This window comes from Brienomyrus brachyistius, chromosome 9 (genome assembly GCF_023856365.1).
Source record: "Brienomyrus brachyistius isolate T26 chromosome 9, BBRACH_0.4, whole genome shotgun sequence".
NCBI lineage: Eukaryota > Metazoa > Chordata > Actinopteri > Osteoglossiformes > Mormyridae > Brienomyrus > Brienomyrus brachyistius.
Genome location: NC_064541.1, coordinates 5,400,093 through 5,418,714, shown reverse-complemented (window position 1 = coordinate 5,418,714; position 18,622 = coordinate 5,400,093). Strand labels below are relative to the sequence as shown.

At 39.2% G+C, this 18,622-nt stretch overlaps 1 protein-coding gene across 1 annotated transcript in view; it reads left to right on the top strand.

Moving 5' to 3' along the window:
- LOC125748692 (lysophosphatidylcholine acyltransferase 1-like) overlaps window positions 1-6,948 on the top strand; it is a 36,932-nt gene extending 29,984 nt beyond the window's left edge. The window contains exons 11-14 of the mRNA XM_049025168.1: window positions 433-586; window positions 1,915-2,013; window positions 2,150-2,291; window positions 2,751-6,948. Of these exons, the coding sequence (XP_048881125.1) occupies window positions 433-586; window positions 1,915-2,013; window positions 2,150-2,291; window positions 2,751-2,932 (577 nt within the window). The 3' untranslated portion in view covers window positions 2,933-6,948. The remainder of the gene's footprint in view (window positions 1-432; window positions 587-1,914; window positions 2,014-2,149; window positions 2,292-2,750) is intronic.
- Window positions 6,949-18,622: the final 11,674 nt, after the last annotated feature.

Sequence of the window (18,622 nt, the reverse complement as noted above, 5' to 3'; positions counted from 1 at the left end):
TTTAGTCCATTTTAAGGAAATTCAGTATTTGTATGCGCTTACTATGACGAAGGAGAACATGTTTCAGCTCAGTAAGCATGTTTTTATTTTTATAGGACTGTGTTTTTTTCAAAACTAGTGGAAGAGATCATCAACATCAATTTTGGTGGTGTGCTGCCATCTAGTGGATATCCACTGTAAAATTATTTGTGAGGTCAATTTGCTGAACATTGAATTGCCTTAAGGTATTCTATCTCATGCAAACTTGAAATGGATATTTTTAGAATGGTGAATATTTAAAGCTTGTGTCTGGGAAATGAGAAGCCCAGTTACATCTCTATAAACAAGATTTTATATATATATATATATATATATATATATATATAAATAAAAATATATATATATATAAAAATATATAAAAATATATAAAAATTATTAATTTTAATTTTGCAGCTTGAAACCGGGAAACACTGAAAAGGTCCTTTGGGAATGTGGGGAGAGAGCCAGTAAGTTACAAAGAGAAAAGCTGCCCTTGGAGGACTTTGCGCAGTATCTGGGTGTCCCAGTTTCATCCGTGCTGAGAGACATGTTTGATCTCTTTGATGAAGTAAGTCTGAAAGCCACGTGGCAGTTTTATTTACATACCAGAGCATTTATTTATATAGTTCAAGTCATTCTGGTTTTCTGCCAGGTTTAGTGTCGTTCCCACTGGCATAATGTGCAGGTTGTTTTGTTTTTCCCAATTTTTTTGTGTTCAGTTCAGATGCTTATTGTCAAAAAACATTAAGTACTAAGCCCTTGCTTTCATAAGTGAATGGAAACATTCTTTCGCTTTTGTTAGCATATTGGTTAGGAAATATTTCAATGTTGACTCGCATTGTATTGTGTGCCATTGTAGAGGTTGTTCATTATGGGATGTAAGCAGCGGTAAAGCCCTGTGACCTCCAGTGACTCTGTAGACCTTGTCTAAGGGCAGCTGTAATTGTGCTGGTTTTAAATGCCGTTTAAGAATCCTGAGGATTCTCCTTCGGCTGATTAGTTTGACATGGTGCCAAGAGCCCTGTTCCGAAATCAGGCAACAATCAGTCGTCTCTAACGACTGTATAATGGAGACGGATTTGTAGCAGAGTCACGACTAGCTGTAAAGGGAATTTTTGTGCAGAGCGACCAAGACCCAGGATGTGTAACAAATTAACTGCCGTAACGGGACTGTCCCTATTTAATTTCTATCTGTGAGTGTTTTCCTCAGTGAGATTATTAGAATCAGCCTCATAGGTTTTCCATGGTTCTCATACATTTAGTAGACACGGTTATAAGATAAGACTGGTCACATGCAGTCTGTTGATACCTTTTGTGGTCTATAAATGTATAAAAAGTACAAATGTGGATCGGTGCAAGGAATATTGGAATAAACAAAATAGGTAACAGTAAAGTGTCAGCGCTTATTTCCGCTCCGTAGATGTATTCAAAGTTGAATAACGAGCATGTTGGTTTAATGAAACATAAGTATTCCAGGGTGGCTTAATGCATAGGCTCTCCTAGGTTACAGCCTCATGCCCTGTCAAAATCAAGGGAATGGAATGGTTAGTTTGATTAAATCTGGCTGACTGAGTTATAATTTCATTAAATCTGGTTTTACTGCCGGCACCCTGCGTGGTGATTAGCGAATTATTGACGTTGCGCCATTTTAATTCTCTCCCATTTCTCTTTTGGCTCTAAAATATAGCTCAGGTGGCCCACTTGTGGTGGGAGGGGAGAGAGCCTTGTCAGCCTAGGAATCCCAGACAAGTTAATCTGCCCCGTAAATATTAAGCAAAAGTAGATTAGTGGTAAATCTGTATCAACTTGTCTTGTCTCCAGATTAACATTTGCATACTTTCTATGGTATTTGATGTCAGTTCTTTCATTTTTTATGTTGTGTTTCTATTCATTTAGAATGAGGAAGGCAGAGTGGACATCAGGGAGTACGTTATCGCCTTATCGGTTGTATGCAGACCATCGAAAACTCTGGACACGATAAAGCTGGCTTTCAAGGTAGGCCCCCTCCCTCCCACAAAACAAGCTGCCTGAAAGGATGAACACTTCTGGCTTATAGGCTATTAACTGAACACCACTGCTATGCTGATTAGGACATTGCTTTTGTGTGACGTGGTCATCTATCTTCTGGCAGATGTTTGAGGCAGAAGAGGATGGAGCGATCGTAGAGGTCGAACTGGCGTGTATTTTAAAGACAGCCTTAGGGGTGTCGGACCTGAGTGTAACTCGGCTGTTCCATGCTATTGATGTTGACAACAAAGGAAAAATCACATTTGGTAAGGAGTGGAAGTTGACGTTAATTCACAGTTGACTTAGGTTTATGGCTTTATGGTAGTTTTGGTACAACTATTGAATAAGTATTTTTCTTTAACATTTCCAATCTTTACTAATTCTGACGACTTTATTTTGGGAAACTGGGTGAAACATTGCACTGTTCTTAATTACTGTTAGATGGTTTATCAGTCTTAATAGTGTAACTTATCAGCTGTAAAATTGGAAAGGACACCAGGAGACCTACCATGTTTAGCTTGGGCAGTGAAATGAAAAATTGGAGAGAGATCTTTCCATTTTGAGACATTTTATTTTTACTTCATACATTTCGGCATTGGATGAAAAGCGATTTACTTAATGTCATACTTCATAAATTCATTTTTCTTCTTACTTGATTACAGCTGATAATGCTTAACGGTAGCAAAGTGCAGTTATTGACTGTTTCTTGTGCCTCCTTGTGGCAGATGAGTTTAGCAGCTTTGCAGAAGAGCGCCCTGATTTTGCCAAGGAATACCTCTCTCCAGACCGGGCAAACTTCCAAAGTGGCGTTGAAACCCTGTCCAACGTGGCCAATGGCTTCTGCCCAGACATCACTCCCGAAGAACATGATGGCCCCCGGAACATTCACCGTAAGAAGCTCAACTGAGTGCCCGCTTGCTGCGTTTGCCGCCCCTCTCCTGGCGAGAGAGGCCGTGTGGGCTGGGCATACCCTGCAGGGCCAGCCAGACAAACTGTTACGTTCCGCCCCATATCTCCCCATACATGCTGGGATTATTGTTTTAAATCATTTTTGAGAAAGAGATTGGAATCTCAAAAGGCAAATAAGCTTCTCGGTAAAATATGTGGAAGCTCTTATTTTACTTTAAGTATCGTTGTGTTCCAGATGCATGTTTTTGAACGAAAAAAGCGGGGAATGAAACAGCCTCGGTTGCCATGTAAAGCCTCAAGTCAATCGTTACCGTGTTCATTTCTGTACGTGGATGTTTCGTAGTAGCAGCCTTGGAAGTAATGCGTTGAAATGTGAGCATTTGGTTATTGTGGCTTCACAGTGGGTTCACGCAGTATTATTAGGAGCCTGAAAATTAAGCGTCTTTAAGCAGCGTTAGTGAGGGGGAGTTTCCCCGCGGGTTTCCTTCTGTACTTTAGGGGAGCTTGTGAGCAGATGAAGTGGCCCCTATGCTGGTTATATTGGACGAATCGGTTTATGATTAGCAGAGGGGATTGGTTGTCTGACTAGGGTAATTAGCTAATAGAGTATCGTAACGCTTTCCTGGGTTGGCTCATCTTCCTGTCTGACCGACCGTTCGTCATCCTCTTTTTAATTTGTTTTTAAATCCATGCCCCTCCACACTTGGACATTCCTCAGACAAAAAAAAAGTTTTCTAAGAAAAATGCTAAGTTGCTCTGTGGACCAAATACATGTAGATATGGCTGAAATACTTAAGGCAAACCCTTATTTTAAACGTTGGGAAATTTCAGGCCTTGTGTGGTTTTATGAATGGGATGTGAAAATCACGGCTCCCGCACTTGGGACCGGGCTCAGACAATAATCGCTGCATTCTGTGAAGTCGACATTGCACCAGCTTGTCCTTATGCCTTATTTGGAGATGGATGGAAATTTAATCACATTTTTTTCTCTATTAATCCCCATTTAAAATTGCCCGGCCCGAATGTATTGATTTCAGATTTGCAATAAATGTTTCCCCCTTTTCAATACACAATTAAACGTCTACGTTGGTTCCTGCATGTACAAGATAAATGCCAGGAACAAAGAATCACTGATTTTCAGTGTGTGTCCTTAAGATCCTTTAGCAAAGATGACGAAATATGGTTGGTTATGATTTTTGTAAATAATTGGTTAATAAAAGTTAGATTTGCACATTAAGTTTGCACTTTTTTTAATGTGGAATGTTAGGTTGTCTTTTTTGAGGGGGGGGTGGGGGATAATGCAGTTTTCTGGAGAACCTCACTTTCATTAACATTTTATACGCGTTTCCGTTGTACTTTCAAAATCCCTCGATACGTAACTTTCTGGCAGTTGTACAATACACCTGAAAAAAATTTCCATACAAAATTGTTACATTTAAATAGTTTTTAACACATGGTGATAATCTGTTTTTACATATGGGTTAAGATATTTGCATACATTTTATGATACAAACCCAGATGTTTTTAATGTCCATTTAAAACAAAACAAGCATTCAACGGTTTTCTTCCTAAGGATGTGTATCTCCTCCCTAGTTTTATAAGCCAAACTATAATTGTGTTACATTGGTTAAAAGTGTTTTTGTACGCATAAATTATTTTTGTGTTTTTAACTTGTCATAAGGTCCAGGGAAAATTGAAAGTAGCTAGTCTTCATAATAGTGAAAATGTGAAAGTAAAAGAGAGAATCCCAAAATTGGGTGTCCTGTACTATAAGCTGACTGACACCTGTCCAGCCTTGAAATTACTTCTGTCCTTCGCCTGTATTCAGCATGATTTAATAGGGAGAGACTTCAGAGGGGCGAGCACGCGATTTAGAGCATCTGCATGTAGCTTATTCTGTGGCACGAACCTGGTGGCACTCACTAGTGCATCTTCACAGAACACCGAGTTTTAGGCTTATCTCCGGGATGCGTATGTCGGATGTACATGAAAATGTGAAAGGCAGTTTTCTTTTATTTCCTTCCCTTTTTTTAAACATTTTAGTTTCAATGTCCATCTAAAAGCCACTTGTTTTATTGTGATGTTGAGATGTGGTTTTACACTGAAGGCTTTCTTGGCTGCCAGAAATAATGGCATGTCTGATTAAAGACCTGCTAGAAAGTTGTAGGTAAACCTAGTTAAAAACAAGTTGATGGTTAATGGGTTTTTTTTATTATTATTATTATAGTCAGGTCTTGTTATAATACAATTAGTATTCCTACATACTAAATGACAGTGGCAGAAAATTGTAGCATTTGATTCCAAGCAAATGTTACGATGCAGTGCTAATGCCTTACAGTTGACTTTTTTTATTGGTCCTTTTTAAAACGGAGTTGCTGTGACTTTGCTATTGGTAGAATATTGGATGATCTTAAACTTACTGGTTTACACTTGTTACTCTTTCCCCTGTTTGGATACAGTGTCCCCCTTTCACAGTATGGTTTGCACTGTGGCTTTACACTGGTCCCATTTCATTTGTTACTTCCCCGGATTTTTAACGGTGTCCTATAAAGATAAGGTATAAGGTTCTTTGCTAGCTGTTTTGAATTTTTCAACTACAGGGCATTTTGTGAATTTTGATATACAGGAATAGATTTCCCTGCCCCTCTTCACACTGCCATGTGTATTTGATCTAGATCATTTTATGTTTTGTATTTCTGGTTTGAATATGCGTCCTGTACCTCTTAAATTTTTTTGTACAATGATGGTAAATAATGCTAGACGAAAGTGTTTCTGCATTCCACCTATTTTTTAAACCTGTTTGTTTATTTTTCCATTTAGTTGGGGACAGAAAATGCATAAATGATAATTGAACAAAGTTTTAAAACATGTTTCTTATAAGAGTTGAATGTATTACAAAGTCATTCCTTCGCAGTCAAGTTCTTCTTTCTGGAGTATCAGATGTGTTTTTAGATAGCATTGGCCACAATATTTCTTATTTTTACATGAATGTGTTTTTTTTTTTGCCTGTTAAGATGACCTTGACTAGCAGTTATTCTGTGCATGACAGGCCTTTTGCCAGGCAAGTATGGAATTCCATGTTCATGGGGTGGTAGAGGAGTTTAGGCAGTGTGTTAAACACTCTCCTCTCACCTTGATTAGCATGTTTGTGCTGCCACCTCACTAGTTTTTGATTTAATTTGTTCGCTAAAAAAAACAACACCATCTTTTGAGTTTTTCAGCTATTGCTGTTGAGAACAGATGGTATTCTGCAATCACAGCTTGAAAGAAGCAGCCAGTTGACAAATTTCTTTCCCTTTAAGAGGATATTGTTGAATGTGTATGCATGTGGTCTGTCCCACCTGTATGACTGCCTCTTCTCAGGATTTCCGTGTATCTAAGCTGGAGTGCTGTTTTGATTGATTGCTAGTTGACAGATTGTACATACAGCTTGACAATTACATAATGACTAGATCTGTAAAAGCAATTAATTGCTTTTATGAATATACCTGTGGGGTTACTGTAAGATGAAGGTACTCAGTCCTTGATCTGCAACAGTCACCCTAATTCAGAATAGCTGGTCACTTTTGAAATTTTGTAAGCAGTGCTGTGAAATTTCTCCCTCTGAACCCAATCGGGACAGATGGGCAGGGGGAGATATTTGGGAACACGAGCTGATTTTTTTTTGTGTATCTATTGCTTGTTTAAATACCTCGTAAGAAGAACCCATCGGTCAGTTTTTGAAAGGGTCATTAAAAAAATGAACTAAAGTTTTACTTATCCTGTTATTGCCTGCGTACTACTGCTCCGCAATCAGCTGAAGACGAAAGACGTCCTATTTCCTCTCCTTACTTGAGTGATGTCCGTCTTTCTGATGGCTTGTTGTGTGGACTGCATTCCCCTTTTCTTACTTTACTTTTCCCTTTTGTTTTTAACATATGTAAAGATTTGCATCAAACTACCTTGGACTGTCTAATTGAGACTGGTATGATTTAACTTGTCATTGTGACTCAATAATAAAAAAACGAAAATGTGTGTTTCTGCTTCTCTCTTCTCCATTCTCTCTCTGGTTTGTTGTGTTTTTCCTGCCATGCATTGTGTGCCGAGTTTGCATGCCATCGTGGGGTTTCCTCCGGGTACTCCGGTTTCCCCCCCCCCACAGTCCGACAGCATGCTGAGGTTAATTGGAGTTACCAAATTTTCCGTAGGTGTGCACGTGTGAGTGAATGGCGTGCGAGTGTGTGAGCCTGAGATGGGTTGGTGCCCCATTCTGAGCTGTTTCCTGTTCTGAGCTCTGGACCCCCTACGACAATGAATAGGATAAGCAGTTACAGAAAATGGAAGGATGTCTTCACACATTTAGTGTTAACACTAGTGCTAGGACATTGAATATGTACTGAGCTTAATGAAAATTGCAGTCAGATATGCTTACACTAATTTTTTTATATTTCATGTTCGCTGTACACTGACATTTGGGGCACTTTTCCAGCGCACCAGGTACCGTACTTGACATTGAATGACATTACAATATAAGGTGGGGTATTTGGTACTGAATGCGAAAAATGGCTGTGATGTATAGTACTGATACAAACATCGCTTCTTACGCACATGCAATTCTTACATTGTTTGTTAGATTAAGATCAGGCTTTTTCTTGCTTTCAGTTTTGTACAGAAATTATAGTGCAGGGAGTTTAAATTTCACTAGAACATTTTTTACTCTGTCATAGGTTAAACTGATTTTTGAACAGTTTACCTCTACTGTGTTTGAATAAGCCCTGCGTGTGTTCTCTGAGACAATCGTAATAATGTTCATCCTTGCTGTTTTTAAAGCACTACTAGATGGGTTAGTCAGAAATGTATGAACTCCTTTTTGCTTCATAAATGCCCAAATATTTATTACGACAAAATCACATCGCCGGGACAGCACCCTATATGCATGCTGTTCTAGTACGTTAAACAAAATACTTTTTTAATTTCTTGTCATGCAATTCCAATCTTTCTTGTATCTGTTCAGACCAGATTGCTGCTATTCCTTTTTGTTCCTTTTTTATTTATCATTTTCTGAGTTCATAACATAACTTTTTATTTTTAGGATTGTGATTGTATTGTACTTCAGAGGCAGGCTTTTTGCATAACCAATCAACAAAGAAACCGTTTCAAGGATGTACCAAAAGTACAGTACTTGGGGCAGTGGAAAAGCACCCTTAGCCAATTTGTTAAATACTGTCTTGATAATCACGGCACCAGCTTATTTCCAAAAGCAATGATGATTTGACTCCAGTGTATCCATTTTTATCTTATAAAAAGCTCTTGAAATAGTGCCTATTTTGTTCCATAAATTGGCACGGGAGTCTGTGGGATTTAAGGAGTTTTTAGATGAAAATTTTATGGGGTTGATGTGATTTTATCTGTGAGGTTTGTGGTGAGTGTTCAATATAAAATACATTTTTGCATAGTAAATTTAATCTATATGATGAGATCTAAAAATGTCAAGTGTGTAATGTAAATCAGAAGTGTCTCATTTTACCCTTTACTTTGACTATTTGAGAACAGCGTTGGCCAATTGGCTAACAGGTTTGTAGGTGGAACTGTACCTGGGATGCGACTGTTTTGTATGCTGTCCCTTAAAGTAGTTGTGATGGAAGTTATTACCCCTCGTGTTGCACCTGTGCACTGCATGTTGTATTTTCTCCAGCTTTTTTCCTTGTTTCCACAAAGTGGCTGCAGGAATAATGAGTATAATGAGAATTGTGTGATTCCTGACCCACACTCAGAATGTGTCTGGGTGAGCTGCTGCAGTTCTCCAAACTCTCACTGACAAGTCTACAAGGCCTCTGCGCTTCCCTTCATAACACTGTCAGAGTAAGACCGAGGGGATGAGAGCATCTATGGAGAAATGTAAGTGTCACTAACGTGAGAACGTTTTATATTCAGTTTTGTGTGAAATTGGGAGCTGAAGTTGGGTATGTTTTAATGTTTGGGGGACTTGAACCCTGATCGAGGAATGCACAGGTATATAAAAATCTGTAGGTACTCTCTTCTATGGAAGGCTCCAAGACCATCTCCAGAGAACTTGGTATTCCTGTGTCCACTGTGTGCAGCAACAATCGGATGTTTACAGCCCATGGCACTGTAGCTAAAATCCCTGGACGTGGACATGAGATATATTAACGCAAGGTTGCCAGGAGATCATTCAGATGGTGGGTAAAGAACCTCAGTCAACTTCCAAACAAATTCAAGCCGACTTGCAGACACAGGATGCAACAGGCTTGTTCAAAAAGCACCCAGAAATGATGTAATACAAAGCACTGTACAGTTCAGACCTCAATCCCGTAGAACACCTGTGGAGAGATCTTAAAAACAGTACTTGGGAGAAGGCGCTCTTCAAATCAGAGAGACCTGGAACAGGTGGCAAAAGCAAAATGGTCCACTAATCCAGTAGAGAGGTGTAAGAAACTCTTAACTGACTGATTTCAGGTATTGTTTATTGTTTTCAAGGTGTGTGCTACCATATATTAAGTTGCCGGTGCCAATAATTTTGTCCAGTCTATTTCTGGAGTTCTGTGTGGAGTGATGCCAGAGTTTACTTTTTTCCCCATCTGCTTTTTTGTATTGTTCCCTTGCAAACAAACCGAACGTGAATACCAAAGCATTTGTAATTGCAACAATTTTCTAGAAGTGCTGCATTTGTAAATTGCACATATGTTCAAAATCCTTTATAAAATATATCTGAGACTGCACATAGTGAAGCCTGCCTGGAATGTAAATGATATGATTTTTACCTATTAAACATGTTTTTATATAAATTAACGTGCTGCATTGCCTCATTTTCTGCTCACATTAACATAATTTTTTTTTCTTTTAACAATATTTTGTGCTATTTAAATTTCTGCAGTGCAATCCTTCATTATTCCTGTTAAATTCCATTGTCTTTCACAGACTTAATTCATCTAAGGTATTAAATTGCAAAAAAGGTAAAAATTGGCCTAACTTGACGGCGGTCAGCTGGTGCCTGCAGGGGGCGATGGAGTCCATCCGTTGCTTAGGGAGCAAACTGGCGATTGGAGGGAGGATGTGGAGAATTGAAACGGCAAGAGAAGCAAGTAGATTAGTGTGTAATCATTGTGTTAAAGGATAAATAATTAGCCAGCCTCTCAGGTGAAATCAGTTACATTTCTCATCAAAACGATCTTCATTTTAGTGATTAATTGTAACATTTTTCAATATAGAGCTATGCTTTATGGTAAAGTGTGTATAGCGCACTATGCCCCTAAACTGTAAGTTGTATACTTCAGTTTTGCAAATGGATGAACTTATTGTAAAAATATCCAATTTTAACATGTGGTGATACTTCCTTTAAATAGAATAATTATTTGCTAATTTTGTGACCTGTGCAAATATTTGTTCCATTTGACTGCAATTATGAAATCTCACCATTAGGTATGTCGAAAAGCAAATAATGATTATACGAATATAGAAATCAGTGAATGTTTACCTTAGCCTTCCAGAACTGATTAGCGGTATAGCCTATATTAGCCTCCTCCATTTAAAGTGATTAGAACTGATGAGATGGCGACATTTCTTTCATATTGCCGTAGAGCTTCGATTCTCAACCCACGGGTAAGTTCTTAAATTAATCCTATACCAGGTACAGGGTAGCGGCTGAGCCGGCATGGTAAAACTTTGGCCGCGGTGCAAAAAACGGTTGAGAACCACTGTTTTTATACCACCGTTTTAAAAATATATAATAAAGTAACCTGAACCTAAAACGAATAATGTTTCGGAGTGGTCTACTGGGTGAAGTTATCCTCCCGGGACATTGTAGTGCATGGTGGTCCGTCTGAAGCAGAAACTCCACGCTGAGTAAATAGCATTTAAGCGACCTGAGAAGCCTTATAATAGCGACACGCTCTTTCTTCCGCCGCTGCGTGGCGTCTCTATCTTGGTAACGGTTCCCTGCTGCTGTGCACAACAGAGCGATGTTGCCCTGGGGCCCCTTTCCAGTGAAGTCGCCTGTCTGACCTGAAAAGCACCTCAGTGTTTGCGGCGCTCTGCAGAACAGCGATCGCATACATTTTCCCCCCACATTTTTGCCCCCGCTTATGATTTCTGCGGGATGCAGTACGAATCCGGTCCGCTTATAAATAAATCATAACATCTATATGGGTTTTTCCCGTCGAGTGTGACCGCTAATTAGTTAATAGGAGCTTCTTCTGGATGATGGTACACAATTATCTTACAGCAGTTTTTTCCTTATTTTTTGAGTTGTTAAACATAAAAATATGTGGTTAACGAAAATGTGGGGTAGATAAAGACAGCGTTTTTGCCTTCATTTGGCGTTTCAAATTAGTACTACACACATTACGAATTCATAATTTACTGTTACACCGTATACAGGATACAATTTCTGAGTATTTTGTATTACGTAATTTATTTTCGTGTCAATTTACGTAAATTTCTTCATAAAGTAGAATCGTGGTTTTGAGACTGGTCCTCTGCCACCGACGGGCGGCGCTACAGAGTTTGCGGCCTCAACCCAAGACAAATCCAATTATGTTCCAAAAATGTCAAATCGTCCTGAATGAAATGGAAGCAGTGCCGCTTAGTGGTAGCATGTGAAAGTACAGCTACATACTAAGATCTGGTGAAGTTATTTGCATTGAGACAAGTCATGCAAAGCAGTTTTTTTATTAAAGATTATTTTGGAGAGGTGGGGATTGTGTAGGGGGCTAGAAAGTGTAGAGACTGAGTGGTGCGCGAGGCGTAGGGATTAGATGGGTAGGGGTCAGGGGCAGGGGGTGATCGGGCTGTCGGGATCATGTTGTCATTTTAACGACAATCTAGTTTATGAAGAAGTGTAATTTGCACTTTTTGTAGACTGAGCAGTACAGCCTAGTATAATGCATCATGTACTTCTGCATCAGCGTTTACAGAGCATGCCCGGCTTTCGTTTGTGTGTATATTGTCCTAAATGGCACATTTTTTGAATCACCTTTCTGTCAACTTAATGCTTTGTCTCTGTTAGAACAATTTTATTAACTTTGGTCTCTGACAGTAACTGCACTTAACAGAAAGGATACTATAAGACTGCAAGCAGGGTCTTACCTGCAGTGAGGATATACCTGCAAACTGTACTTGCATTCCTGGGAAGGTTTCACATAAGTTTAAAAAAAAATAATAAAAAAACAGGTCTCATAACAGAAGACAGAAGTACAAGTGCCTGATCCTGTTTAATATATTTTTATGTCATCCCGAAGAAAAAACATTGTGACACAGGGCTCCTGCACATTTTCAGAAACTCCCATATAACTGAAATATAAACATATGTCGGCATTATCTGCCTTCCTTCCAGCAGGGAAGGTCAAGTATTATCCATTTAGAGCCAGTTTGTGAAGTGCTTCGAATAGCCATCGGGAATTAAAGGTTTAAACAGGTAACTACAGGTTACTGTAATAATTCGCAGATTGGAACTGGCCATTTATTTGTGTTACGTGGTTCGTTAAGTTATCGACAGGTGGTTTTTCGAAACTAACGGCCCCTGTGTGGTCCTGATATCTATTAGGTAATACAAACTACAGCCCAGACCAGTTTCCCGGAGCTCCCTCCTCAGAATCCATCATCATGTTAAAGAGTTTGTAATTTGGCAAAGGCTTGTTTAAGAGCTCCAGTTTGATTGGATCACAGCACAACACCCCTTCGCAGTGAGCTCCCATAGGCTGGGTCCCTGAAATGTCCCATATGTCTGCAAGTCGTAAACAGGATCTATGCTCTCAACAAATAATGTGCCTATTTGACATTCGCATAAGACTAACATTGTATGCAGTATAGTTATGTGAAGTTTCATTTTTTTATTTCAGTTTTTTTTGCATGCCATTAATGAAATGTTTTACACGCAGCAGCAATTCTGCTTATAAATGTAATGTAGTTTACTTGGTAGTCGGTACATTTTTTTTAGTGCAGTGTGGTGAATTCACATGCTTGACAAATTTCCAGGCACTTTAAATGTTGAGTTTATCTTGATTTCATTCCAGGAATTGTTAAAGTGCTTCTCCGATTCAAATGGTTCGATGGATTTCTTTCAGTGGCAGACAATCACTGACGCCATTAGTAAAAAAAAAAAGTTTAACTTCTTACCAATTTAAAGCAAAGCATTTAGCTTTGCGCTTTTGCTGAGGGGTAAAACCAGCAATGAAGATCATCTGTTGCCTATGCCAGTGTTTCCCAACCCGGTCCTAATAGACCCCCAGATGGTCCACATTTTTGCTCCCTCCCAGCTCCCTGTCAGACAGCCGATATTTTTGCTCCCTCTCAGCTCCCTGTCAGACAGTCCACATTTTTGCTCCCTCCCAATACCATGGATGTACAAGTCCGCTGTCTTTGACATTTACCCATACCTTTGTCCTTTCAATTGTTCTGAACCCCTCATACATGCATTTACTCCTGGCAGTAATACCAGGCTAATTTCATCTTCCTATAGACCTCTAGTTCACACAATTTTTTTCACAGTATCTTTCTTGTGCCATCAAGATGGGCAACTACATATTCACCTATAATAAACCACCTCCGCCACCCCCTCACCCCACCATCTAATGGGCCTTCCATTGTCACTGACCCATCATCATCTTCATAGGGGCCCCCTCTCACTGTCACTAACTGGATGTGTGGGTGGAAAGCAGGCATATCACCTTCATTTTCTGACTCCAATGATCTGGGCTGCATTTCCCGATAACGATGACTCTTAGCGTCTTACGAAGACTCTAAAGATATATCCTATGAAGTATATTTCTTTTCCTGCGTCTGTTTCCCAAACAGTCTCTTAAGAGATCACTTAAGGGAGAGCTTCTTAAGTGTGACCTTAATCGGCACCAGAGCACCTGATTGGTTGATATCGATGACTCGAGAATTAATCGCAGATGGTTGATTTTAGTATATATCGACCTAATGTAGGCATCTTGAAACATTTCACTATACATGTCATCGCAGTAACTCGTTAATTAGCACTGCAACCTCCTACATTCCATATTATTGGTTGAACTTCAGATCCTGGTTCTGGCTGTGGAGGTTGAATGTTCTCCTGTTGTTTGTGCTTGGCTTCTTTACATCAGGGATTCTCAATCCATGAGGCACAACACAAATTTGGGTCATGGCAAGTTCTGAAAGGGTCATGAGGCAGAATTGGAAATGTAAGCATTTTAATACCAGCAAGCTTCTATTCCTGATCCGCGATCAGATTTCTCAGCCCCAGTCATACAATTAACCTATATAAATGGGTCTTGGGTCTGCAAATGCTTACCGCCAAACTAGTGAACACTCAACCAATCCAAGAAGCCAAACCAAAGATGCTAATTTAAAATCCACTGGAACATCCAATCAGATTTGTACGATAGGCATTGATTGGCGTGAATTGCAGAGTGCACTGTGTGCTTAATCACGATGTCAATTTAAACCTATATTTGATATGGGGTCGCGACTCAGCTGGCATGATAAGAGCTGGGTCGCGGTGAAAAACCTTTTGAGCACCACAGATATAGATCAGGCTTCCCCAATTCCAGTCCTGGAGGGTCATTCTATGTCAGTTTGCAGATTTTCCTGCTCAAACACACCTACTAAACCTGGCAATTGACTGGTGAGCTGAGGCGTGTTTCAGCAGAGAAATCTGCAAACTGGGGACCCATGCTTTAGATATTCCTGTTTCCTCTCGCGATCCAAAAATGTGTGGCTAGGTTAATTGGTGTCTTTGAATTTCGCCTAGCCTGTGACTATGTGCCCTATGATAGGCTGCTATTCCCTGTCTTGTGGGGCATTCTGGGAAGCACTCCACTATCACCACATATACTGGCATGGAGACACTGTCCTACTGCTACAGTAGGTATCTTTTTATCAGCAAGGGCCATCATTTCAATAAGCTCTCATTATTCTAAAAAAAAGACAATTCATTCTTCTGGGTTTCTTCTCTTGCTACCCTTTTCACCCTCCCCATAACTTTGGATCCTCCTCCTTTTTCTAAGTTCCCATTGTGGTGACACACCCTAAGAGTCATCCTCTGGTTCCATACCCCCAGTATCTTCTCATCCCTTAAGCGCTTGAATAATACTGGACTGAATCACTGAATATAAACCATGCACTTCTGCATCTGACCATGACACATCTTGTGGAACCATGTTCTTCATAACTCCTTGTTTTAGTATCTCCTCCCAGGAACTCTTCCACTGAACTCTAGAACCTCCCATGTCTCTATTCTGCTTAAAAAAGAAAACACTCACTTCGCCAGTAATGCCAAACTGCAGCCATTAATCCCCCCCTGCCTCTTTGGTCCACCGCAGGAGTGTCCTGTCCAATTCCAAACCTCTAGCCTTTGCGTCCTGCCTGACGTTCATTGGACTGGCTTCCTTCCCTCTCTCTCCACTGTATTTGCCTCTTGGTAACTGCCTATTTTCATATTTCATCTACCCAGACCACTCTGCTGCCCCAAACACCACCTCTGACGCTCTTTCCATCTTCTCCCTTCAGGAACCTTGTGGTTTCTCTGTCTCTGCTCGCCTGCTTAACCTCAAACCTGTCTGACCACTCGTTCCAAGTCTTTTGGCAGAATACTCCTTGTTCACTCCTACCCCTCTCCACCCTTTCTCAAGAATCATTCCTATGACCTGTTTTCCTCTCATTCCATCAGTGCATGATTCACCTGCCCCCCCCCTTATGTTGACAAAACCAAGACCCCCCCCTGCCCCCCTGAATTGACATCTATCTACGCTGCAAACCAGCTTTAGCCATCACAACCCACAAGGCCCTGAAAATTGATCTTTATCTTCTTTCTTTCTTTCATCACCATCCCCTTATACTGTATAAAAAATACAGAAATCTCTTCCTTCCGACCAGTTGTCAATATTATTATCCACGACACCTATATGTTGAGTTGGTCTAAAGCAGAACCCCTCCACTGTTCATCTCACTGGCACATTCAATCAGTGGATATGTGTGTTAATTTTGCTTCCAGTCTATTTAAAATTTTAAGATTTGGCACAATTATGTTTGTACAGCCCATTACTGTAGTTGTCAATAAATCTTCATTTGACAGGCGAAGCAATAAGTCAGGTATGAAATGTTTGCTGGTGTCTCAGTTTATGGTTTATAAATATTTTGTCGGCCTTTCAAACCTCCTGTACTAGAAGCTACAGTAGCATAAGTTGCATGGACCTGAAGCCTGTAGTCCACGGCCATGCATCTCCTAGCATGTTTGGGGAAAGATCTTTTATTTATTTACTTATTTCAGTCCATCACTTTTGGTACAATAAACCCCAAAATTCAATCAGGCAAGTGAAGTTCAACAAACTCTTCAGGTTTGTATTCACCCCTCGGTCTCAGAACTGTATTACAAAAGCTTACAAAACTGCGCAAAGATCACCTCTATGTCCAGGTCTGCTTGAGTTCCCTTCCATTACAGCAAGATCTTCATTCTCGCTAATTTCTTGCCTTAACTGTGTATGTATCTACTGTATATATGAGAGCTACTGGCAACCAGAAATGATTTCCCTGTGTGTGTGAACATTCTTAGCCAATGAACTAAATTCTGATTCTAATGTGAGTAGTATGTGTGGCTTTTGTCATTTTTGAGGAATTGTATCACATTAATCTGCTTGTATTGTGTTGTAAATTGTGCTCATCATTTGAAGTAACTTGCATAGACTATGCATTCAGCGGCTTTTGCTGTAGTGGATCCTGTACTAATGTTAATTATATTCTTCACTGCAATAGGGAATTTTTAAGTAATGCGGTATCTCCCAATGATCTCGGAACTCTTTCAGATCTAGTCTATTTAGTTTGTCTCTGAGTTACTTACAGAGAATAGCATAGCAGGTGAAAGCAGACATTGTATGAAGAGCTCTTGGATTGTTTGGAAACACTGCATCTCACAATGACCTAATGGTGAAAGAATGCACTAAAATTCAAGGCTGCTATGTCATTCTGCTTTGATGTCCTTGAGTGGGAGAATATGAGAGATTCATTATTCAGAAAGGAGGGCAGTGTTTCTTTGATATTGCTGACAGTGCCCCAAGGTTGGGCAGTGAGGCATCTGGCGGTGGAGCTGCTGTTAGTACAAGAACATGTGAAGATAATCCAGTGATGAGCAGTTACCCTCAAAGACGTACAGGCATTTGGTTATACTTACAAGCTCACCTTGATACACTTTTCTTCACATTTCTGTTGACCTTTCTGTCAATATTGTAGGGCAAGTGTCTGATGAATGTTATCAGTCTGAACTTGTGAAGGTTATTTGAAGAACATCATCTTATCAGCGCAAATACTGTGAAATACTCGTTTTTACAGTTAAAATACTGAATTGCTCTGACATCGTGCAAAAGCAATTAATCCATGTGATGACCTGATTATACCGCCTCTGCACAACACATCGTGTTATTCATAACTACCAGGCATGTTTATTATGTAATTGATGTCATGTGCTGAAACTGAACATTTAAACATTTTCATTGATCCAATTAGGCCTGTTGGGTATTACAGGTAATAAGATTTCATCAAAGGGCAGGCAAATAAATGAACGATTGCAATGGGCATGCTGGTTCATGGGTCATACTGAGTATTTTTTTTTGGGGGGAGGGGCTTTGCAAAACACTAAATATATTTGATTGGAATGGGATTATCCATTTTCCCTCCATTTTTTCCTGTTCCGAGATCATATATAAAAATAAATTATAATTTATTTTTAATTAATTATAATTGGCAAAACAAATGTGAATTTTTATATTTAATTTGGAGACACGAACCAACTAATGCAGAGCTGCGTAGTCCAGGTCCTGAGAGTAAAAGTCCAGACCAAGATTTTGTTTCAACCAACCAGTTAATAAAATTAAGAAAGTATTTCTCCGCAGTGCTAATGTAGAAAATTAGAAATTTAATTGTATTACCATAGCCATAATATGACTGTTGTTAACTATCAATGTTATGTTAACAATGTTCAATAAAAATAAATAATAATAATTAATAATAATAATTGATACTTTATTGATCCCCGTGGGGTAATTCTCCAAATGTAAACCCAATTAAGTCAAATATTATTGCTATTATTAGTAGTAGTAATATTATTATTATTATTATTAATATACAAATGATAATAATAATGCTTTTGCTGTTTGTTTTGAACATATATAATATTAATATATAATGTATACTGTTTTATATGTTTCTCTTATACAGGAATTCATAGTTTCAAAGATATTCAGTTTCTATTTACTGAGGTTGCTGTTCTAGTAATTAAACTCAATTATTTTCATTATGTGTTCTAGTTTAACAATAACAGGAAAAAAACCTGCTCTTTGTTTTTTGACTGCGTCCGGTTTACCAAGTTTTTGAATACCTTTTGTATGTATAATTTGTATAATTGTCACATTAATTTGTCAGTTAATTAAACAATAGACTTGTTACAAGGTTTAATTGATTTAAAACTGTGAATTAGAAATCTTCTAAAATGGAGGACTCAGCACTGGGTTTGATGGGCCAGTGCACGATAAGACCACTGGGAATTATCTGATATGAACATTGTTTTTTCTGCTGCTCTGCTGTGTACTTATATATGTCCAGCTTCTTGTAACATGGCTGTTGCCAGGAGGGGTAAAGGTTGCGATTTTCTGATGATAAGAGATGCAATAGTTCTCTTTTCTTGGTTTCTCCGAGGCAGAAGGGGTGAGCGAGAAGG